Source organism: Borostomias antarcticus (assembly GCF_949987555.1).
Source record: "Borostomias antarcticus genome assembly, chromosome: 3".
Classification (NCBI taxonomy): Eukaryota; Metazoa; Chordata; class Actinopteri; order Stomiiformes; family Stomiidae; genus Borostomias; species Borostomias antarcticus.
The window spans coordinates 25,501,502-25,519,825 of record NC_140236.1 but is presented as its reverse complement, the minus strand read 5'-3'; the positions used below and the strand labels follow the sequence as shown (position 1 = coordinate 25,519,825).

The 18,324-nt window shown below is 42.8% G+C and overlaps 2 protein-coding genes across 2 annotated transcripts; one reads left to right on the top strand and one right to left on the bottom strand.

Annotated features, from left to right (window-relative positions):
- The first annotated feature begins 138 nt into the window (after positions 1 to 138).
- On the top strand, positions 139 to 2,912 carry prpf38a (pre-mRNA processing factor 38A). Its single transcript, XM_084461726.1, has 10 exons — positions 139 to 309; positions 531 to 690; positions 873 to 994; positions 1,159 to 1,244; positions 1,327 to 1,437; positions 1,571 to 1,677; positions 1,787 to 1,813; positions 2,002 to 2,093; positions 2,284 to 2,332; positions 2,446 to 2,912. Exons 1-10 carry the CDS (start codon positions 180 to 182, stop codon positions 2,489 to 2,491), a joined length of 930 nt encoding a protein of 309 aa, XP_084317852.1. The 5' UTR covers positions 139 to 179; the 3' UTR covers positions 2,492 to 2,912.
- Positions 2,913 to 3,251: 339 nt separating this feature from the next.
- On the bottom strand, positions 3,252 to 4,947 carry LOC311307289 (interferon-induced protein with tetratricopeptide repeats 5-like; the record flags this gene model as incomplete). Its single annotated transcript, XM_084436084.1, has 3 exons — positions 3,252 to 3,261; positions 3,795 to 4,799; positions 4,943 to 4,947. The coding sequence occupies 3 exons, from the start codon at positions 4,945 to 4,947 to the stop codon at positions 3,252 to 3,254; spliced, it is 1,020 nt and encodes a 339-aa protein (XP_084292210.1).
- Positions 4,948 to 18,324: the final 13,377 nt, after the last annotated feature.

Genomic DNA, 18,324 nt, shown 5'->3' with positions numbered 1-18,324 from the left:
ACGTTACGTGAAAGGCACTGGGTTTCGCGCGAAAATAGCGTGTTTTCTTCGTCACTGACTTATCGACCAACCAGAACAGCAGACATTCACACAGGAAGAGATGCACTTTGCACCGGAAAAGATTAGTGGTCGGTTCACGGAAACCATACACATTTTCAGCTCGTTTTGTTTTTCATAAAATGGCAAATAGAACTGTTAAAGATGCGAATAGTATACATGGAACAAATCCACAATATCTGGTGGAGAAAATTATTAGGACTCGAATCTACGAGTCTAAATACTGGAAAGAGGAATGCTTTGGACTTACAGGTAAGAAATGGCCGGCTAACATTAGCTAGGTACCAGCCTAACTAGCTAACGTTAGCTAGCATACTCCATGAAAGCTACTAGCTACTTTCCTATTGTGTTGTGTTCCCTTTCTGTACATGTGCTTATAACGTTAAATAACAAATCAATAATATATTGTATAAATGCATTGTAGATGGCATTGAGTTGTTAATGAACAACCTATTTTTTTGTTTGTTCAACAGCTGAGCTCGTTGTTGATAAAGCCATGGAGCTGAAGTTTGTCGGTGGAGTGTATGGAGGAAATATCAAACCAACACCGTTCCTGTGTCTCACTCTGAAGATGCTACAGATACAACCAGAGAAAGACATCATTGTAGAATTCATTAAGAACGAGGATTTCAAGTAAGTTAGCAATTACTTTTCAATGGGAAGTTTCAGAGGACATATAATATCCGTCTCGGTCGTTATGAGATAAAATTCCCCTACACATCTTTTCAGGTAGTTGATAAAGAGCACCTCATGGTCCACAGTAATGTTTTCAAAGTGTATCATACGTTGACAAATCTTTGCACTCTTTGTGTCAGGTATGTCCGTTTGCTCGGAGCTATGTACATGAGGTTGACTGGCACGTCGGTTGATTGCTACAAGTACCTGGAACCTCTGTACAATGACTACCGGAAGATCAAGAGTCAAAACCGGAATGGAGGTGAGTTTAATGTCAACTATGTAACTATTAGAATGCATTCCAACTTCCTTTAACTGTACTATGGGATCCTTCTCTTTGCACAGACTGGGAAATAGCTTCCTCACTGTGAATTAAACAAGGTACCTACCTTATTGGGAGTTTCAATGGCTCTTCTTGTGTTTCAGAATTTGAGCTAATGCACGTAGATGAGTTTATTGATGAGCTTCTACATGCTGAGAGAATGTGTGACATAATCCTTCCCAGGCTTCAGGTGAGTTGGCTCCATGTCTACGCTCTTATCGGTTGTCTCACAGGCACGGAGCACTGATCTGTGTGTTTGTGTGTTATTACAGAAAAGACAGGTCCTTGAGGAGGCTGAGCTCTTGGACACACGCATCAGTGCCCTGGAAGAAGACTTGGATGAGGTGGAGACCAGCGAAGACGAGGACGAGGAAGAGGAAAAGGTTGTTTGTTGGATTGTGGAAACCTAGAACATTATACAGCATAAAGGTTGCTGCTTGATGGCATGGCAGGTATTGACGGATTCAGTACTATTTATGTTTTTGTCGTCCGTCCGTTTCTCTGTTCTACCCACAGCCAGAGAGAGTCCAGACTCCTGAACCCCACAGGCGCAGTTACCGTGACAGCGACAGGCCTCGCCGCTCTCCGTCTCCTCGATACAGACGCAGTCGTTCACCCAGGAGGTGAGGCAATAAGACCACCCCTCTCTTTCTCAGGTCACAGTCAGTCATAGCCTATCCCTCAAAATCTCATGTATGGTGCTAATTATGCTTTTATTTTCTTACTGTGCAGGAGGAGCAGATCACCCAAAAGACGAAGGTATTTCTCTTACCTGCATTTCATTTTTCCCATCTTTCCTCATATTTGCCCTTGTTTGAACTTGTGTGATAATGAATATTAAATTTGCACTGGCATTCATTTACTCTTGTTTCTATTATCATTTATTATTGTGTTTTGCAATGCTCTTTCTAAATATGTCCTGTTGTGTTTCTTGCGGTCTCTGTCAGCCCCTCCCCCAGACGAGAGCGCCACCGCAGCAAAAGCCCCCGGCGCCACCGCAGCCGGTCTCGGGAGAGACGCCACCGCTCCAAATCCCCAGGTAACACAGGAACCGCTGACACAGCAGCCTGGAACCACCAGCACACCACATCCAAACTAACACCAATGTCTGTATTTGTGAACAAATGGATTTCGTTGTTTTATTCCTCATACTCTCTCGATTGCATCTCTCTTTGGATCTTGCTGTTTGTCCCCTAGTTTGACCTAGACCTCTTTCTGTTTTGTACCAGGCCATCACAGAAGCCACAGGCATCGCAGCCACTCCAAGTCCCCAGAGAGGTAAGCGATGGAATGAATGTCTCCTTACTGCACAACATTCTACAAGAAGCTTTCTATACAGAATATGGCATTTGTTTATGTTCAGTCAATAACAGTTTTTTCTTCTATCCAAGGAGTTCAAAAAAGAGCCATAAGAAGAGTCGAAGAGGAAATGAGTGATCTATTTTTTGTTCCTATCAGTTTTTTGGAAAGGATTTTTTTTTACAAGCTAATGTCAGGATGTGTACAGGATGTTTTATTTTGGAAATTGCATTGCAGTTGTAGGGCCTTTTAGACTCACCCAACCATGTGGCAGAAATAATTAATCTATACCATTGAATTGTGGTTGTAATGCAGCTGTCTACAACAATGCTCCAAATTACAGCTTTTTAGAGGACTTCCAACAGTGTCCAGTGGGTGTCATGGGCATCTGATCTCTGGAGTGTGAATACCAATGTCTACCATTTTGGAAAACTGTTGTAATGCCTTGGTTATGTTCCCTGTTCGTGTATGGTAATTGTGAACAATATTTGAAAAAGTCTCAAGTTTCATCACCTGAAAGTGTGTCTGGTATGAGGTTTGGCTCTAACCATGCATTTCTCATTTATAAAAATAAAGAATTTCCCACCCTTGTATATAAAAACAGAACACAAGTCTTTGGAGATGTTTTAATCATTTGCAATAACACATTTTCTTTATTATTCTTTATGCAATGAAAACTCCTTAAGCTCAAAGCCTAATTTGCAAGGGTTCAAAACCAATTAAAACTTGACATGCAAAAATAACAAAATAATCACATAACACATGTACAGTCCTCTGAACCAGTCTCATAATTTTCCTAAAACACCCGACTAAGTATTTTAGGGCATTTTGTAATTCCTTCTACTTGTGAAGGTCATTGAAACTAAAATCCATTATCCCTAAGTAATTATGGCAACCTTTATGAAAACCTAATTCAGTATCACCAAAAGATCACTTGTTGGGATACATAGTATACATGTAACAACAGTTCAACCATTAACATTTTGAGCCATTAGTGCCAAAGCCATTGGCCTATATTTTTTTTAATGAATATTTTGGATTGCATTTGCAATTTTGTTACATACGGGTAGGGCATTATATCTCACCAGTTATATACAGGATTTCTACGCCCTCTCACTGTTGGTCGGAAATCCTTTCCAGAAAGTCTTGTATTTCTGCACACCTTCGGTTTCTTCCTCTTTTTACAATCCTTTTCAAAATCTTGACACTCTTGATACCATGTTTGTTCCTGTTTGGTACCCCTGCAGCCTTCATGTGAAAATCTATCGATCTTGAGTAGTCACTGTTGTGATAAAATAGGTATTGAGCATAGCTTTCATAAACCATTTGCATTTGAAAGGAATCCAGTTCTGTTTTGAGTAATTGCTCAAATAAACGGTCAGCTAGTTCCCTGCTCTGACTGGTTGATAGTGCACTTATTTTTGTAATATCAAGTTTTAACTTCATTGAGGATTCTGGGTAAAGTGAGATCACTTCCTCGAAAAGACTGATAGCTTTGTCAATCATACTCTGCCTTCTAAGACTGTCTTCCCCTGAAATGACTTTCCATTTGTAAGAAATGGCAAGCCTGTGTTTCAAGTAGCGCTCATTTGGATGTCTCTCAAGAGCCTCCTGTGCTAAGTCAATAGCTTCATCGTGTGTTAAGCACATTCTGTACAGTCTTAGTAAGGGTCTCAGTCCACTGTAAGGGCTGACAGGGTTCCTCAAAACCTTCTTAGCTAACGCATGTGTATCAGCTACATTCACTTTGCGGCTCCTAGCAAGTCTTAGGAGGTAAACACTTGCTAGGTATGTATTCTCTGGATCATGTTCCTTAGCAATTCTTAACTTTTCCAGAATTTCTGACTCCCGCTCTTTGCTGCATTGTTCATAAACTGTGTGCAGGGCTAAAACATGGCTTGTCTGCCACTCCATTTTATCAGGTTCCATTCGAATTGCCTTCTGGAAGTATTCTATTGCTTTCAACTTTCTGTCATGGTCAAACTTCATGAGAGTCCAGGCTTTTTCAGCGTACACCTCCGGGTGCAACTCCTCTGGGGATGGAGAGGGGTAGTCACTCAGCAGTGCCTCCACCTTCTTCAGATAGTCCTGACTCGCTGCCTGTTGGTTCAGATGGTAGTGCAACCAGGCTAGGTTTCCATAGTTGACCAACAACCAAGGTCCTTCTTCTGAAACAGTGTTGTTGATTTGACGAAAGGCCTCCCCTGCCTTGCTCAGGTACTGCAGGGAAGTGTCTGAGGAGCCCAGTGTGTCTGAGGAGCCCAGTGTGTAGTTTATGTAAGCCCACAGGTTGTAGATGTGACCCAGCCACTGATACCCCTCATCAGTGCCAATGTCTTCCAGGTGATCCTGGAGACGAAGCAGTTTGGATCGTTGGTAGTCTATTCCCCAAGTGAAATGGCATTCTAGCTTGTCCAGTTTAGCTCTCAAGGCTATCTCAGCAGTGCTGTTCGGAAAGATAATTTGAAACAACTATGATTCAACAAGGCCTACACCCTATTGTACAGTAAAGGCCTAACAAATACTCTTGAAGAAATGTAACAATCGATAAAAAGCTGAATATCATAGAAGCAGAAGTAGAGTACTCACTTCATAGTTGGGCAGTATGATCAATAGATCTGCACTCACAGTTGTTTGACAAATGAGTTACAGTGAATGTTCCTGTACGTCTGCTGTGGTATTGGATGGAGGTGCCATAAAAGTAGGAATGTTTCCATACTTGGACTCTGTACTGTAATAAACCCAAGCCCTACAGATATAGTTACCATGACAATGACAGATGCAAGTTATCGTGACAACAGTCTTCAATTTCGAGCAAGCTTAGCGTTAGCTATGATAATGTTAGATAGCTAGCAGGTTTCACATACAACTTTTTTTTAGCAAACGTTTGTACCAGCGAGTTCGCATCACCTTTACTTGATTGAGGACCACATACACTGGCCAAAAACTATGAGGATAAAACCCTCGCTTTCTTGCTGGCTGACGTTATAAAGCGCCAGTTAATTTTCATTTCTGTTCACTTTCATTTTTACATGATGTACAAAAGCACCTCCCAGTCCCAGTATTCACTAATGTGTCTAGACTATTTCATGGCTTCAAATGTGAAGTCCAAGCTTCAACAATATTCGGAGAAAGAGACAGAACTAGGCTGATATTACTCTGTCTTTGACGCCAAGTTTGTTTTCTTATATTGTTTCATTCGGTAAATCCAGCTTGCAAAAACGTGGACAATCATGAAGTCTATCATCATTATATCCCAAATAACCATGGCCTAGTCATCATCATCATACATCATACTGTAAGCCAGCGCACCTAGGATAGCATTTGTCCGGTTATCGTTCCCTCCCTCCGTTGAATGTTGACCTGCATTTCTCTGTTGGCACCACAAGAGGCAGTAGTCCCAGCACACCAAAATAAAGGACACCAAAATCAACCCGCCGATCTCCACTGCACAAGTAGAGTAGTGGTGAAAGCAATGGACTACCATGCGGGAGATCGGAGACACGGTGGCAATGATTTTATGGGACTATACTCCAAACCCACACTAGGGACAGGAAGAGGGACACCAAAACCAACCCGCCAATCTCTGCTGCACAAGTAGAGTAGTGGTGAGAGCATAGGACTCCCACCCGGGAGATGGGGGTTCAAGGTCCCGGTGGGGATGACTTCATGGGACTATACCCCAAACCTCCACACATTCATCCTTTCACTCCAATCTTTTTATCCCTTACCTTTGTCCAGAAACAGAAGTTGAACGAATTGCAGCAAAATAGCTAACGTTACAGGAATCATCAGTGTAACTTCTTTAGCCACTGACCGCTACCATTAATGTAATGGAAGCTGCTGCTAGTTGTTGTGAGCTCATGAGCTAACTGGCTATCCTGCTCTTATTGTGCTGGATTAGCATTGGAAGCATTGGATCTGATGTGTCCAGGCGACAAGACCTATCTTAATTTATCCGACATTATTTAATGTAATTTCAATTCACAGCTATTTCAGTGGCATGACTAGCTTCTGTTCTACCAGTCCTGAACAGAAACAAGCCAGCCACACACATAAGCCAGGCTGGACCTGGCCTGGTTAAATCATGCTATATCATGTGTTAATCCAGACACCTCAGTGTGACAGTCCTAGAGGGCAGTGTCGTAGCCTAGTCGATCCTATCCTGTCCCATTGTGTCAGATCCTGCGTGTGTCCTCTGCTCCCCGGTCTGTATCAGAGGCTAGACGCTTCCTCTGCTGTAATACAATGTCCACACATGTCCACCATAGGGGTTATTACAGCTATTCACTGTTTCCATTCAGCCATTCACTGAGAATGTTGAATGGCTAAACATTTATTTCTATATAATTTCTGATACATTTGAATATATTATGTTTGAACTATTTTGATTATTATTATTTCAATTAATTTGAGTAATTGCTTTTGGTTTAATTGGCTGCTGGGGCGCACCACCATATGGGTGGAGTCTATATAAGGGTATTCAGGTGAGGAGTAGGCAGGCACCTAATGGGTTCATGGTTTTTTACCAGGGCAAGAGAGGCAGCAGGTTGCAGTTTCCTTTTGTCTGCATGTATGCCTGCTTGTGAATAAACCACCCAGAAACGTCAATCACTGCCTGGACAATGGACTGTCTTCTCCCTGTGTAAGATTCGGCCCCTCGGTGCCTCAGTGGCTTTATTATGAGTTTGTTTTAGTTTAGAATTTGTTTAGTTTTTGTTGATTGTTTAGTCTAAGACAAATAGCCACTACAAGGCCCATCCCAATGAGTCTAATAACAAAAATCACAAAAACGAAACAGTGTGAGAAATAGAGAGATAAATAGGCCTTTACAGAAAGTGCATGAGAGAGAGGGAGAGTTAGAAAGAGAGAGCGAAAGTGCATGAGAGAGAGGGAGGGATAGAAAGAGAGAGAGAGAAAGGGCTGCTAGAGAGAGTGAGAGAGAAAGGGGATCACTTGAGCAGTTTTAGAGAGGAGTGCTCAGAACCACTTATGAGATCAGCACTGCTCTGACAACTGATCTGCAAGGTGTGTGTGTGTGTGTGCGTGCGTTGTGTGTGTTTACACCGTAATGTTTGTATGGTTTATTACTTAAATGACTTGACTACCTACATATGACTAAAAAGTGCCTATAGGTGCTCAGCATTGGTCCTCCCATGATGCATGATACGATTCAATATTTGCATTTTACATCAAATCTGAAATTTAAAGGCGATAGAGTCAAGATTGAGCTCATGGCCCCCATCTAGTGTCTCATAGTAGAATTGCAACAACACACACACACACACACCTTGCAGATCAGTTGTCAGAGCACAGTGTTGATCTCATAAGTGGTTCTGAGAACTCCTCTCTAAAACTGCTCAAGTGATCCCCTTTCTCTCTCACTCTCTCTCGAAATTCAGTCCAGCGGTTGCTAGTTCCGTCATCACCTATATCGTGTGTCAAGTCACTCAAGTGGAGTCAGACTGATCATGTTAAGTGATGAATCATTCAGGGTAGAGAGTTATTAATTAATTTTGCAACATGTAGCTATGCATTATCTATAGATGTTAATTTGTGCATTGGTGTTTCAAGATTTATCAATGACAGTCCTATTATGTAGCTAACATTCATCCGCTTCATCTAGCTAGCTAACGTTAGCTAAGCATTCTCTCTGGTTTGCATTTGTCTTTGCTACTATTCCTTCTATGTACAGTAGCCTATATATATCTAGGCTAGGCAAGCAGTCCTGTTGGGTAAGGACAACAACATTGGACGAGCTAAATAACGGCCTCCAACGTTGTTGGCTGTACCCATCAGGACGGAAAGGGACTAGCCAATACTGTACATATTCATAATGGAAGTATTTACTTTGGGTGTTGTACAATAGATTAGCTAGCTAACACCATCAATGTAAAATGCTTCCTTGTTTCTGCAGCCTGATGGCGAGCAGTCAGCAGAACACAGCAGTGTCAGTGAGGCCGAGGCCAGGCAGGGCAGTGGCAGAACAGATAGAGGAAGAGGAGAGAGAGGAAGACGAGGCCAGGCAGGGCAGTGGCAGAGCAGATAGAGGAAGAGGAGAGAGAGGAAGACGAGGCCAGGCAGGGCAGTGGCAGAGCAGATGGAGGAAGAGGAGAGAGAGGAAGATGAGGCCAGGCAGGGCAGTGGCAGAGCAGATAGAGGAAGAGGAGAGAGGCAGACGAGGAAGAAGAGGCAGAGGCATGCGCAGAGATGGTGTGGAGCAGAGAGTGGTGGCTCTACGAGAGAGAATGGACCAGACTAAGGTTTGTATAAAGTTACTTTCAGGACTATGAGGTTTGTATAGGTAGTTCAGGACGATCTTATTAGATTAGTCCTTGTTTCTACAGTCTGATGGAGAGCAGTCCGCACTAGACACCAGTGTGGGTGAGCCTGGGGCCAGGCAGGGCAGTAGGGCAGCTAGAGGAAGAGGCAGAGGAGGAAGAGGAGGCAGAGAGATGAAGAGGAGCAGAGAGTGGTGGCTCTGTGAGAGGAGAGAAGGGTCTTGACAGAGGTTTGTATAAAGTTGGACAGGACTATCATATTCATATTTTAGTAGCCTACTAAGGAATACAGTCACATTTGACCAAGGCATGGACTTTAATATGTAGTATATTTTTATACTGTATTGTATATATATTGTATTACATCCATCACATGTCTGTATTACCCTCATGTAGTACTAATTTCATTAGAATAATGAAATACCTTCACTTTAGTTTGAACTGTGTTAATTCAAGTCTTAACAGAGGTCTTTGAGTCAGCATTCCTTTGTCCTGTCTCTGGGTCAGCGTGACCTAAAGTTCACCTCTGAAGTCAGTAGCCTATAGTTTTTAATGCGATCCTAGGAGGATACAGGAAGAACTCAAGCAGCCCCACTGTCCGAAGAGGGGGCAGAGCTCAGATAACCCATTGACCATTTAGAATACTAGTTGAACCATTTGTGACCATAACTGGAGTTTATGAACATTGTTTGTATGCAAATTTGTTTGTCATGTGATAACCTGGCCTGAAGCCAGGAGATATAAGCTCGGCGCCTCGTAAGAGAAACTTTAGTATTGCCGAAGATTCGATCCCTGTGTAGGCATGCTCAATAAAGTGATGATTCGACGTTTTTGGCCTCCTTGAAGTTCTGTTCCATAAGAAGATTGTGCATTTGAAATACACTGCAAATACTATACGGAAAAAAAAATCTTTGCATCTATAGGTTCTGATTGTGCACAAAAACAATACAAACTAGCAATAACAAGTCACCATTCATACTCCAAGTATTCCATACAGTATTTCCACCCAGGCATAGTAAAACAGTGACATATGTTGTAGTGACAGTGCAGCTGTGGAGAGGTCTGGGCACCTGGCAGCTGCTGGGGCTGGTGAATGGAGTCACGGGGAGAGGTATCAGGAGTGTCCCATGTCTTTAAGAAAATAAACCATTTTTATTCTTCAGATTCAGAGAATACTTAGTTCAGAAGGTAGCTTGTAGTTTCAGTACAGCTATAAAGTATAAGATAGTATAATTGGCTAAGTAAGCTGTAAATCTAGAGTTTCTACCTACTTAGACCTCTCCTGGCTTGCATGCTCAGAAGCTCCTCCACGTGGTCATGTTTTGTTGACCTTGAGAGCGTAGACACTCCACCACTTGGCAGTCTCCTGGTCCTGATGGCGCCTCTGTGTGAACTACAGAGTGGCCAATGAGTATGTGGATAAGATAGCGCCCCTAGTGGCAGACGCATCCATCATTTTCAGTGCCCTGAAACCTGAACACCAGTGGTTTTCAGTCATCGACATGATGCAAGGCGGTCGTGACACCTGACACAGATTAAGATGAGTACGTCTCAGTCAAGTAAAAGTACCCTCATAGATTGGATAACTTGTAGAGCCAAACACTCCAGACTAACAACATTGTGGTAGTTAACATCAGTATGAGTATCTGTATCTGCGCCAGGCCCTGGTCATCTCCCGCCTGGACTACTGCAACTCCCTCCTCGCTGGGGCGCCGGCGTCAGCCATTAAACCACTGGAACTTGTCCAGAAAGCTGCTGCTCGCCTGGTGTTCAACCACCCCAAGTTCTACCACACAACTTCCCTTCTCCGTTCCCTACACTCGCTCCCTGTAGCAGCTTGCATCCAGTTTAAAACTCTGGCGCTAACCTACAGGGCAATGAAAAGAACAGCCCCCTCCTACCTCCAGGCCATGGTCAAATCCTACACCCCCTCCCGACCGTTACGCTCTGCTACCTTGGGGCGACTGGTTGCCCCGTCACTCCGAGGCCCCTGCAGTCGATCGACACGGTCACGGCTCGCCTCTGTCCTGGCCCCGCAGTGGTGGAACAAACTGCCCACTGATGTCAGGACAGCAGAGTCGCTGACGCTGCCAATCTTTCATTGCAGGCTCAAAACTCATCTCTTCAAGAAGTACTACAACATCCTCCCTCCTAAGCACTTATTGTATTTCATTGTATTGTATTGCACTGCATTTTAGATTGCTATTCTTGCACTTTGCCTTCAGCACTAGATTATGCTCTTAGTCACGTGTTTTAGAAAGAAGATGCACTTATGAGTTCTGGCAAGTAGTAGTACATTGGCTTTTCCTACGTTAAATGCAATTATTGTTCAATCAATCAATCAAAGCTTTATTTGTATAGCGCATTTCATACCCAGAGGCAACACAATGCGCTTTACAGAGAACAAGGGAGGTGGGCATACGACCCACCCCTACATATTCCAGAGGGAAGCAAAAAAACAGTATCACCCGGGAGCCAGATAAGTGAGCTGTAAAAATTCTTCCTTGACCCCTCTCAACAAGGCGATCGAGCAAGCTCCTGGAGTATGTTTGTCTACCAGCTAAGAACATTTATAAAGCAATACATTACATTAAAGTACATTTTCAGAGTAAGAGAGGCTAAAAAACATCATAGGGGAGACATGGCAAATATGGTGTGTATTTGCTATGGCCCAGGCCTAAAGTCGGAAGTGGGCTGGTGTATGTCTGTGTGGATGTGTGTGTGTGTTAACTAAATGCTACGACATCCACAGCAGACACAGGAGTATCTATCGGACTCCGGGAGGTCTGCTGGTGACAGTGGGGCATCCACTGGACCTGGTTAGAAGATAGGAGGGAGAGAGAGAGGCACTAGGGAGAGGGAAGGCAGAACAGGGTTAGTAGCACACAGAGCCATAAAAGCAACACAGATATTAAAACAGGCAACCTGGAGCAAGCTCCTGGAATATATTTGTCTAACGGCTAAGAACATTTATAGAGCAATAAGTTACATTAAATTACATTTTCAGAGCAAGAAAGGCTAAGAGCATCAGGTCCAGGCCTAAGCCAGATGTGGACTGATGTGTGTCTGTGTGTACGTGTGTGTGTTGACTAAATACTACGACATCCACAGCTGACACAGGGATATCTATCGGACTCAGGGTGGTCTGCGGGCGACAGTGGGGCATCCACTGGACCTGGTTAGAAGGTAGGAGGGAGAGAGAGAGGCACTAGAGGAGGCAGAAAACGGTTAGTAGCACGCTGAGCCATTGAAGCAACACAGATATCAGAACAGAACAAGCCTGTTTCAGGGCAACCAGCTTCTGTACACAACTTGATATACATACAGTGCATAGCAGGATATACACCAATGTATACAGAGGATTCACAGATAGGTTTGAGGCTGCCTTTCTGTCTCAAGGTCCTGGCTAGTGATTGTAGGCTAGGCCGAAAAGGTACATCTTGAGATCTCGCTTGAAGTCCTCCGTTGTTTTGGCTCTTCTTAGGCCAAATAGATTTTGACGGTCCCCTTCTTGAGATGGGTTATTGGGGGTGTTTGTATGTTATCCTGCTGTTTGTACGTATCATATGTGGCTACTGTGTTGCTTGCCTGCTTGCATGTAATAAAACTTTGTTAAACTTGGAATGTTGGCATTCACTCTCCTGAACAATACTGTGACAGAAATTTCCACACAACCTCCACACAACATTCCTCATTAACCACATTCAGTGACATATTAATGTAATGTGTAACATTTATATAGCCAGTCAACAGTTATTAGCTTACTGTACAGTATATGAATGTGAGTGTGTAGTGTGAGTGTGTAATGCTTTATACATTGACCTCTACCCTTTCAGAATCAACTGAAATGCATCATGCACTGAGGCTGCTGAATGGGACCATGAAAAATTTAGAACTATTACATTAGACATCAACATCGCATAATTAAAGAGAATGAATTATTGGATTAGTGATTATAGTGATCACATATCAATATGTGGATTCATCATGCATTTTAGCAGGCTCAACATAATCCCAGCAGTATCTCCAGTATACTGTAGCTCTATAGAGACATCTGGTGGACAACTGTTCACACTGTCTATCTGTTGGTTAAGGGTAAGTGAGCTCTCAAGCTACTTTTGAGGCAGATGCCTTCTCGTGTACAACTTAGATACGTTTGGACAAGACTGGCTCATATTTCCATCCAAGCAAATGCTTGAATACATGAAAACTGTAGATATCCAGATGATCCTACATAATTCCTTGACTGTGATTTGGACAATGTCTCCTACCTTGGCCCGACTGAGCTCATCAACAGTTTGGGCCCTTGAGGGGCTGCTACAGAGAAATAAACTGTCTTTTAGAATTAATTCTTCATTATAGCTCAGACTAATATGTCTATCTTGCTTTACAATAGTCTTTAGAGGCCTTAGTCTTTTGACATCTTCTGTGTACTACACAAAAATAATTCAATTTCGAAATCCATTTTTATGTGTTATTTCATGTTTATACTTACCTAATTTGCTAGATCACACAGGAAGTACTGACACACAGTTCCTGTGTGTGTGATGATGTCTAGAAGAAAGGTTAATAACTGAGCGAATCTTGCAAGTTTGCACTACAGGGAAGCAATTGCTCAATTTCCCTGATATTGTGGCATCACTGGCGTCAGTGATGTGTCTTATGAGTCTCAAATGTCTACTGCTAACATTAACTCAATATCAATATTCCCATTTGTTTATCCCGTCTATGGAAACGTATGTGCATTTGTACTTACGTGTGCCTATATTGATGATCAGGTGTTTCTCCACCTCAGGGCTGGCCAGACAGAACCATTGGGCTGAGCTGAGGAGAGAGCGACATGTTAGAGTGTGTGTGCACATATGTATATGGTGCTCTTCTGTTAATACTCATGAGGGCATTTAACTGAACAAGACTCACAGAGCCTGTGGTGCTGTCCCAGGACTGCCCCTGGCCACGCCTGTCCCCGTCTTAGCGCCTCTTCCTGTCCCGCTCACCTGCTTCTTGCTCAGTTCAAACAAGAACTGGGAGGTTGGCAACTGAGAGCATGGGAGGGGAGAGAGTGAGAGAGAGAGCGAGAATGGGTGACCCTCTCGTTGGCTGACATGCACACTCCACAGGACCATGTGATTTCTGACACGTTTAGAGGAACATGTCTACCACCCTTCACCCTCAGTAATTAAATAGATTTTGCAAGACACTATATTAGTAGTCCACATCATGAGTACCTATTATGCAAAATTTGGATTTGTATGTGAGTCAAAACGTAGTACACAATTCTTTACCCGTTTGACGGCATGAGCAGCCATTTCAACAGTTAACAGTAACATGAAATCACATCCCAAAACCTCCAAGATGGCTGCTGTAACCAAAAAAGCCAAGATGGCTGTTATAACAAATCTTGCTAGCTAGCCTAGCTCAGTTGTTGGGGCTTCTAGTATTCTGTTAACGTTAACTTCGGAAAAATGAATGCCTAAAATCGAACACCTACTAACGGTGTCGTGGGTTAATGCGAAATCAATAAGTAAGCTAATTATCCCATTTTATTCCAAGCGATGAAACAGTACGAACGTGCAGGAGCTCGAGCGAGTCTGCTAGACTCGAGAAGACTCCACCATTGCCCGTAATTAGGAAACAATGACCCACGACAACACTTCACAAAAGTTATAGTGTCCACAACTGAAATATTCTCAAGTTGCCAAGCCAACATTACAATTTAAGCTACAATTACACAAAAGCGAAAGTTATAACAATCATTGCGACAGAGTAATTTTACGTAGGCTACTTAGCTAACCATGTACAGAACCAGGCCAGGTCAAGCCTGGCTTATGTGTGTTGGCTGGCTTGTTTCTGTGCGGGACTGGTAGGACGGTAATGTTTGATAAATAAAGGTCTTGTCACCTGGACACATCAGTTCCAATGCTTCCAATGCTAATCCAGCACAATAAGAGCGGGATAGCCAGTTAGCTCATGGGCTCACAACAACTAGCAGCAGCTTCCATAACATTAATGGTAGCGGTCAGTGGCTAAAGCAGTTACACTGATGATAACATAAAGCAGTGGCGGCTGGTGACTCAAAAAACTGAGGACAGGAGGAAGAGAGGCGAACTGCCCATGGGCGCGGGGAGCACTTTCCCTCAGTCAGTTATTATTTGAAATATCAGCTTTAAAGTGGATTTACAGTCAATTTTAGCATATGAAAAACTGAATAACACTTTCTTTAACTACATGCAGCATTTATTTATCATATTCATGATAAAATATTACAAAACAACAATAAAACATTGTAGGCCTAAGCAATAGTTGTTGTAATGGATTGTACTCTTCTCTAAAGAGAGAAAATAATTGATATTGGTGAGGTGCTGGAGAGGTTAGGTGATATATGAAAAATGTTTTTGATTAGGGGACACTGTGTGCTGGCTCTCAAACAGTTTGTTGGCAAATATATTTGACAACTGGACAAAGGAATACGTTGCACAGCAAATGCAGTATCCAACAGTTCGCTCATGGCTAGCTAGCAATGGTACAGCTATGGGATTAGCTCATTTGGGTTGCTGTCAAAGCTGCCACTCTTATGTTGCTATAGCCTACAATTATCAGAACAATATGAACATTCAGTTGAAAGTTTTCCATCCACCCATCCATCACTGGATGAGGAATAAGCAACGCAAAGCGATCAATTCTCACTCAAGCAGGAGCCAGGCTGTGGATTTCTCCGATCCGGTGTTACGACCCAGTCTCTAGAAATGTTTTGGACGAGTTGCCGACAGTTTGCGCCTCCAGCCAATCTGCGCGCCTGCCTATGCCATAGCCTGATGTGCACCTCGTAGCCCCGTAGCTAACGTTACCGGCTATAGCCAGCCAGTGGAACTGTTGTGTTCAGACGGCTCTAGCTCAAAAAGTATTTATGTCAGCTTAGATATTTAGATGGCTAGAATCAAGACAAATAGACGAACAGTTGTATGTATAATATGTCCCATAATACTTTCGAATGTATTATATTATGGAGCTACGAACACACAAAAAGTCTCCAATGGCACAGGGAAGAGAAACACAGACATCTACGCCGACTCAATCGGCCTTCACTGTGGTAAATCTGGAATCTGGAATGTGATTGGACTAACAAAATGTCAATATCTGAATCCTGTTCAGACAGGGCCGGAGTACTGTCCTCCCTTGCGGTAATTTTTCAGCGTTTTGGCCAATCACAAATTAGCAAGAAAAAAGGCATTACATTGATTTAAGAGGGAGGGTAGCCTCCCTTCCATAGATATCTATGGGTCCTCCAGCTGCATGTTACAGATGTCACTGTTGGAGCTTTAGAATTTCAATAATGGGTTTTTATCCATAGGGAAAACCTGCTTTATGAACAAAACTGAGATAATATTAATTATGAATAAATAAATTCATATATTTATATTTTAATCCCTCTCTTTTCTCCAAAAACTGAGGAGGACTGTCCTCCCCTGCCTCAATGGACGAGCCTCCACTGACATAAAGTCATCCCCACCAGGAACCCCGGTCTCCTGGGTGGGAGTCCAATGCTCTCACCACTACTCTACTTGTGCAGTGGAGATCGGCGGGTGGGTTTTGGTGTCCTTCTTCCAGTCCCTAGTGTGGGTTGCGGTTAGAATATGGGTTGGGGTTGGGACAGGATCTGATCTATAAGGCAAGGGGTAAAGGTTGGAGTGAAAGGATGAACATGTGGAGGTTTGGGGTATAGTCCCATAAAGTCATCCCCACTGGGTCTTCAACCCCAGTCTCCAGGGTGGGAGTCCAATGCTCTCACCACTACTCTACTTGTGCAGTGTAGATCGGCGGGTTGATTTTGGTGTCCTTCTTGATTTTGGTGTGCTGGGACTACTGCCTCTTGTGGTGCCAACAGAGAAATGCAGGCCAACATTGTCCGCAGTAACGGAGGGGAGGGAGGGAGGGAGTAATGACCGGACGAACGCTATACTAGGTGCGCTGGCACTGTAAGTCATGCACAAAAAAGCATCAATACATTAAGCTCATTTCTCCATCACCACCTAAAGCTGTGCCAGTCTAATCACTGAAAATAACCACATAGGCGTAGAGCGACTGGTGCATCACATCCTATACAAAAATTAATTACTATAGGATTTGAAGTGTCCTACTCCTATTGTAATGAGGACTGTCTGTCTATAATGCAGTAGCGTACCGTGGGGTCTTGCACAGGGTCTTCTCCGACATTGTTATTACTCCCAATGCCCCCCAACCCCGCCCCCCTGCACACCCCGTACACACACACAGATAGGGAGAGAAACTACGCATGTAGGGGTCAGTGGAGTCTTTTGGTTTTGATGTTTTGGGACTACTGCCTCTTGTGGTAGCAGCAATGGAATTGCAGGTCAACAACACGACGCAAGTGTATCAGTATGCCTATGTGTGTGCATTTTAAATTCACTATAATATAACTTATGATTATACTGGTCAAAATATACTACATTCCCCCCTCTGGGACCACTTGGGGTCCCAGCACAAAAACAACAGAAGGGAAAACCAATTCATCGCACATACTACAAATAACTGCAAATAAACATAGAAAATACCTGAGCTGCAGTCTCCCTGCTCACACATACACTAAGACAAGCCATATAAAAAAGACTAAATCATATAAAGACACACATAAAACAATACTACAGGATAACTCATATTTGTCAAAATAGGCAGACACAGCATAAGATGCAGAAGATGTCCCAAGAAGCAGGCAAGAGTGAAAAAAACAATTATAATCATTTCAATATCACTTCAATATTTAATGGAAAAAGTCTCTTGCGACCCCCAAAACCAACCATCCATCCAGGGCGATCACTGTACAAAGTCTGCAACTGGGCACACCTTCTTGCATCAAAAAAATTAAACAAATTAAAGCTTTAAAGTTGACATTCCAATGTTCATTTTGTACATTCGTATCGTATCGTAAAACATTTGTAAAACATTTTGATGCATTGTAAGCTTGACTTTGATAATTCAACAATCTGGTCAATGAGTTTGTGAATTACAGTCTGAAGATCCAGTGTAGCAAGTTTGGTGTTAATTGATTGAAAAATGTGGGATGAGATATGTTTATTAATTTTTACAGTTTTTTTTTGCTTTTATTCATAATTGAACATTAACTTCAGCAGCTGTGTACTCAGTCAGTTGCCAATCAATCGGTGTAGTCATTGTAATCCTCAGCGGGGGTTGGGTAGGGTTGCCAACAGCGATGTCTCCGATTCGTGGAGCTTGCGTTGGATTGTGGGTAATGTAGTTTTCTCTGTATAAAGTGTTGGTTTCAGAGGACAGAATAAAACATACAGTAGGACCCCACTTATACGAACCCAACGGGACCGAAGGTCGTTCGTATCTCTGAAATGTCCGGATGACTGAAACTTATGTTAAAATGCACCAAATTCCAAAGTGGTATACTTGTTTCATATATATAGACTCATAATAGACCAATAAATACCCTTAATTACTTGTGAAAATGCATCAAAATTGCAATCAAATAGCCAACTAAACTCATACAGCCTAGCCTATAGTAGACCTACAGTAGGTTAGCCTATAATAAAATAACCGAATTTCCACTTGAGTGCCAGCTTTGATCAAATACAGTACTTTATTCTCAAATGAGGCGTACGCTGCATCGATAGGCTACTGTATTCGCAGAACAAAATGGTATAACCT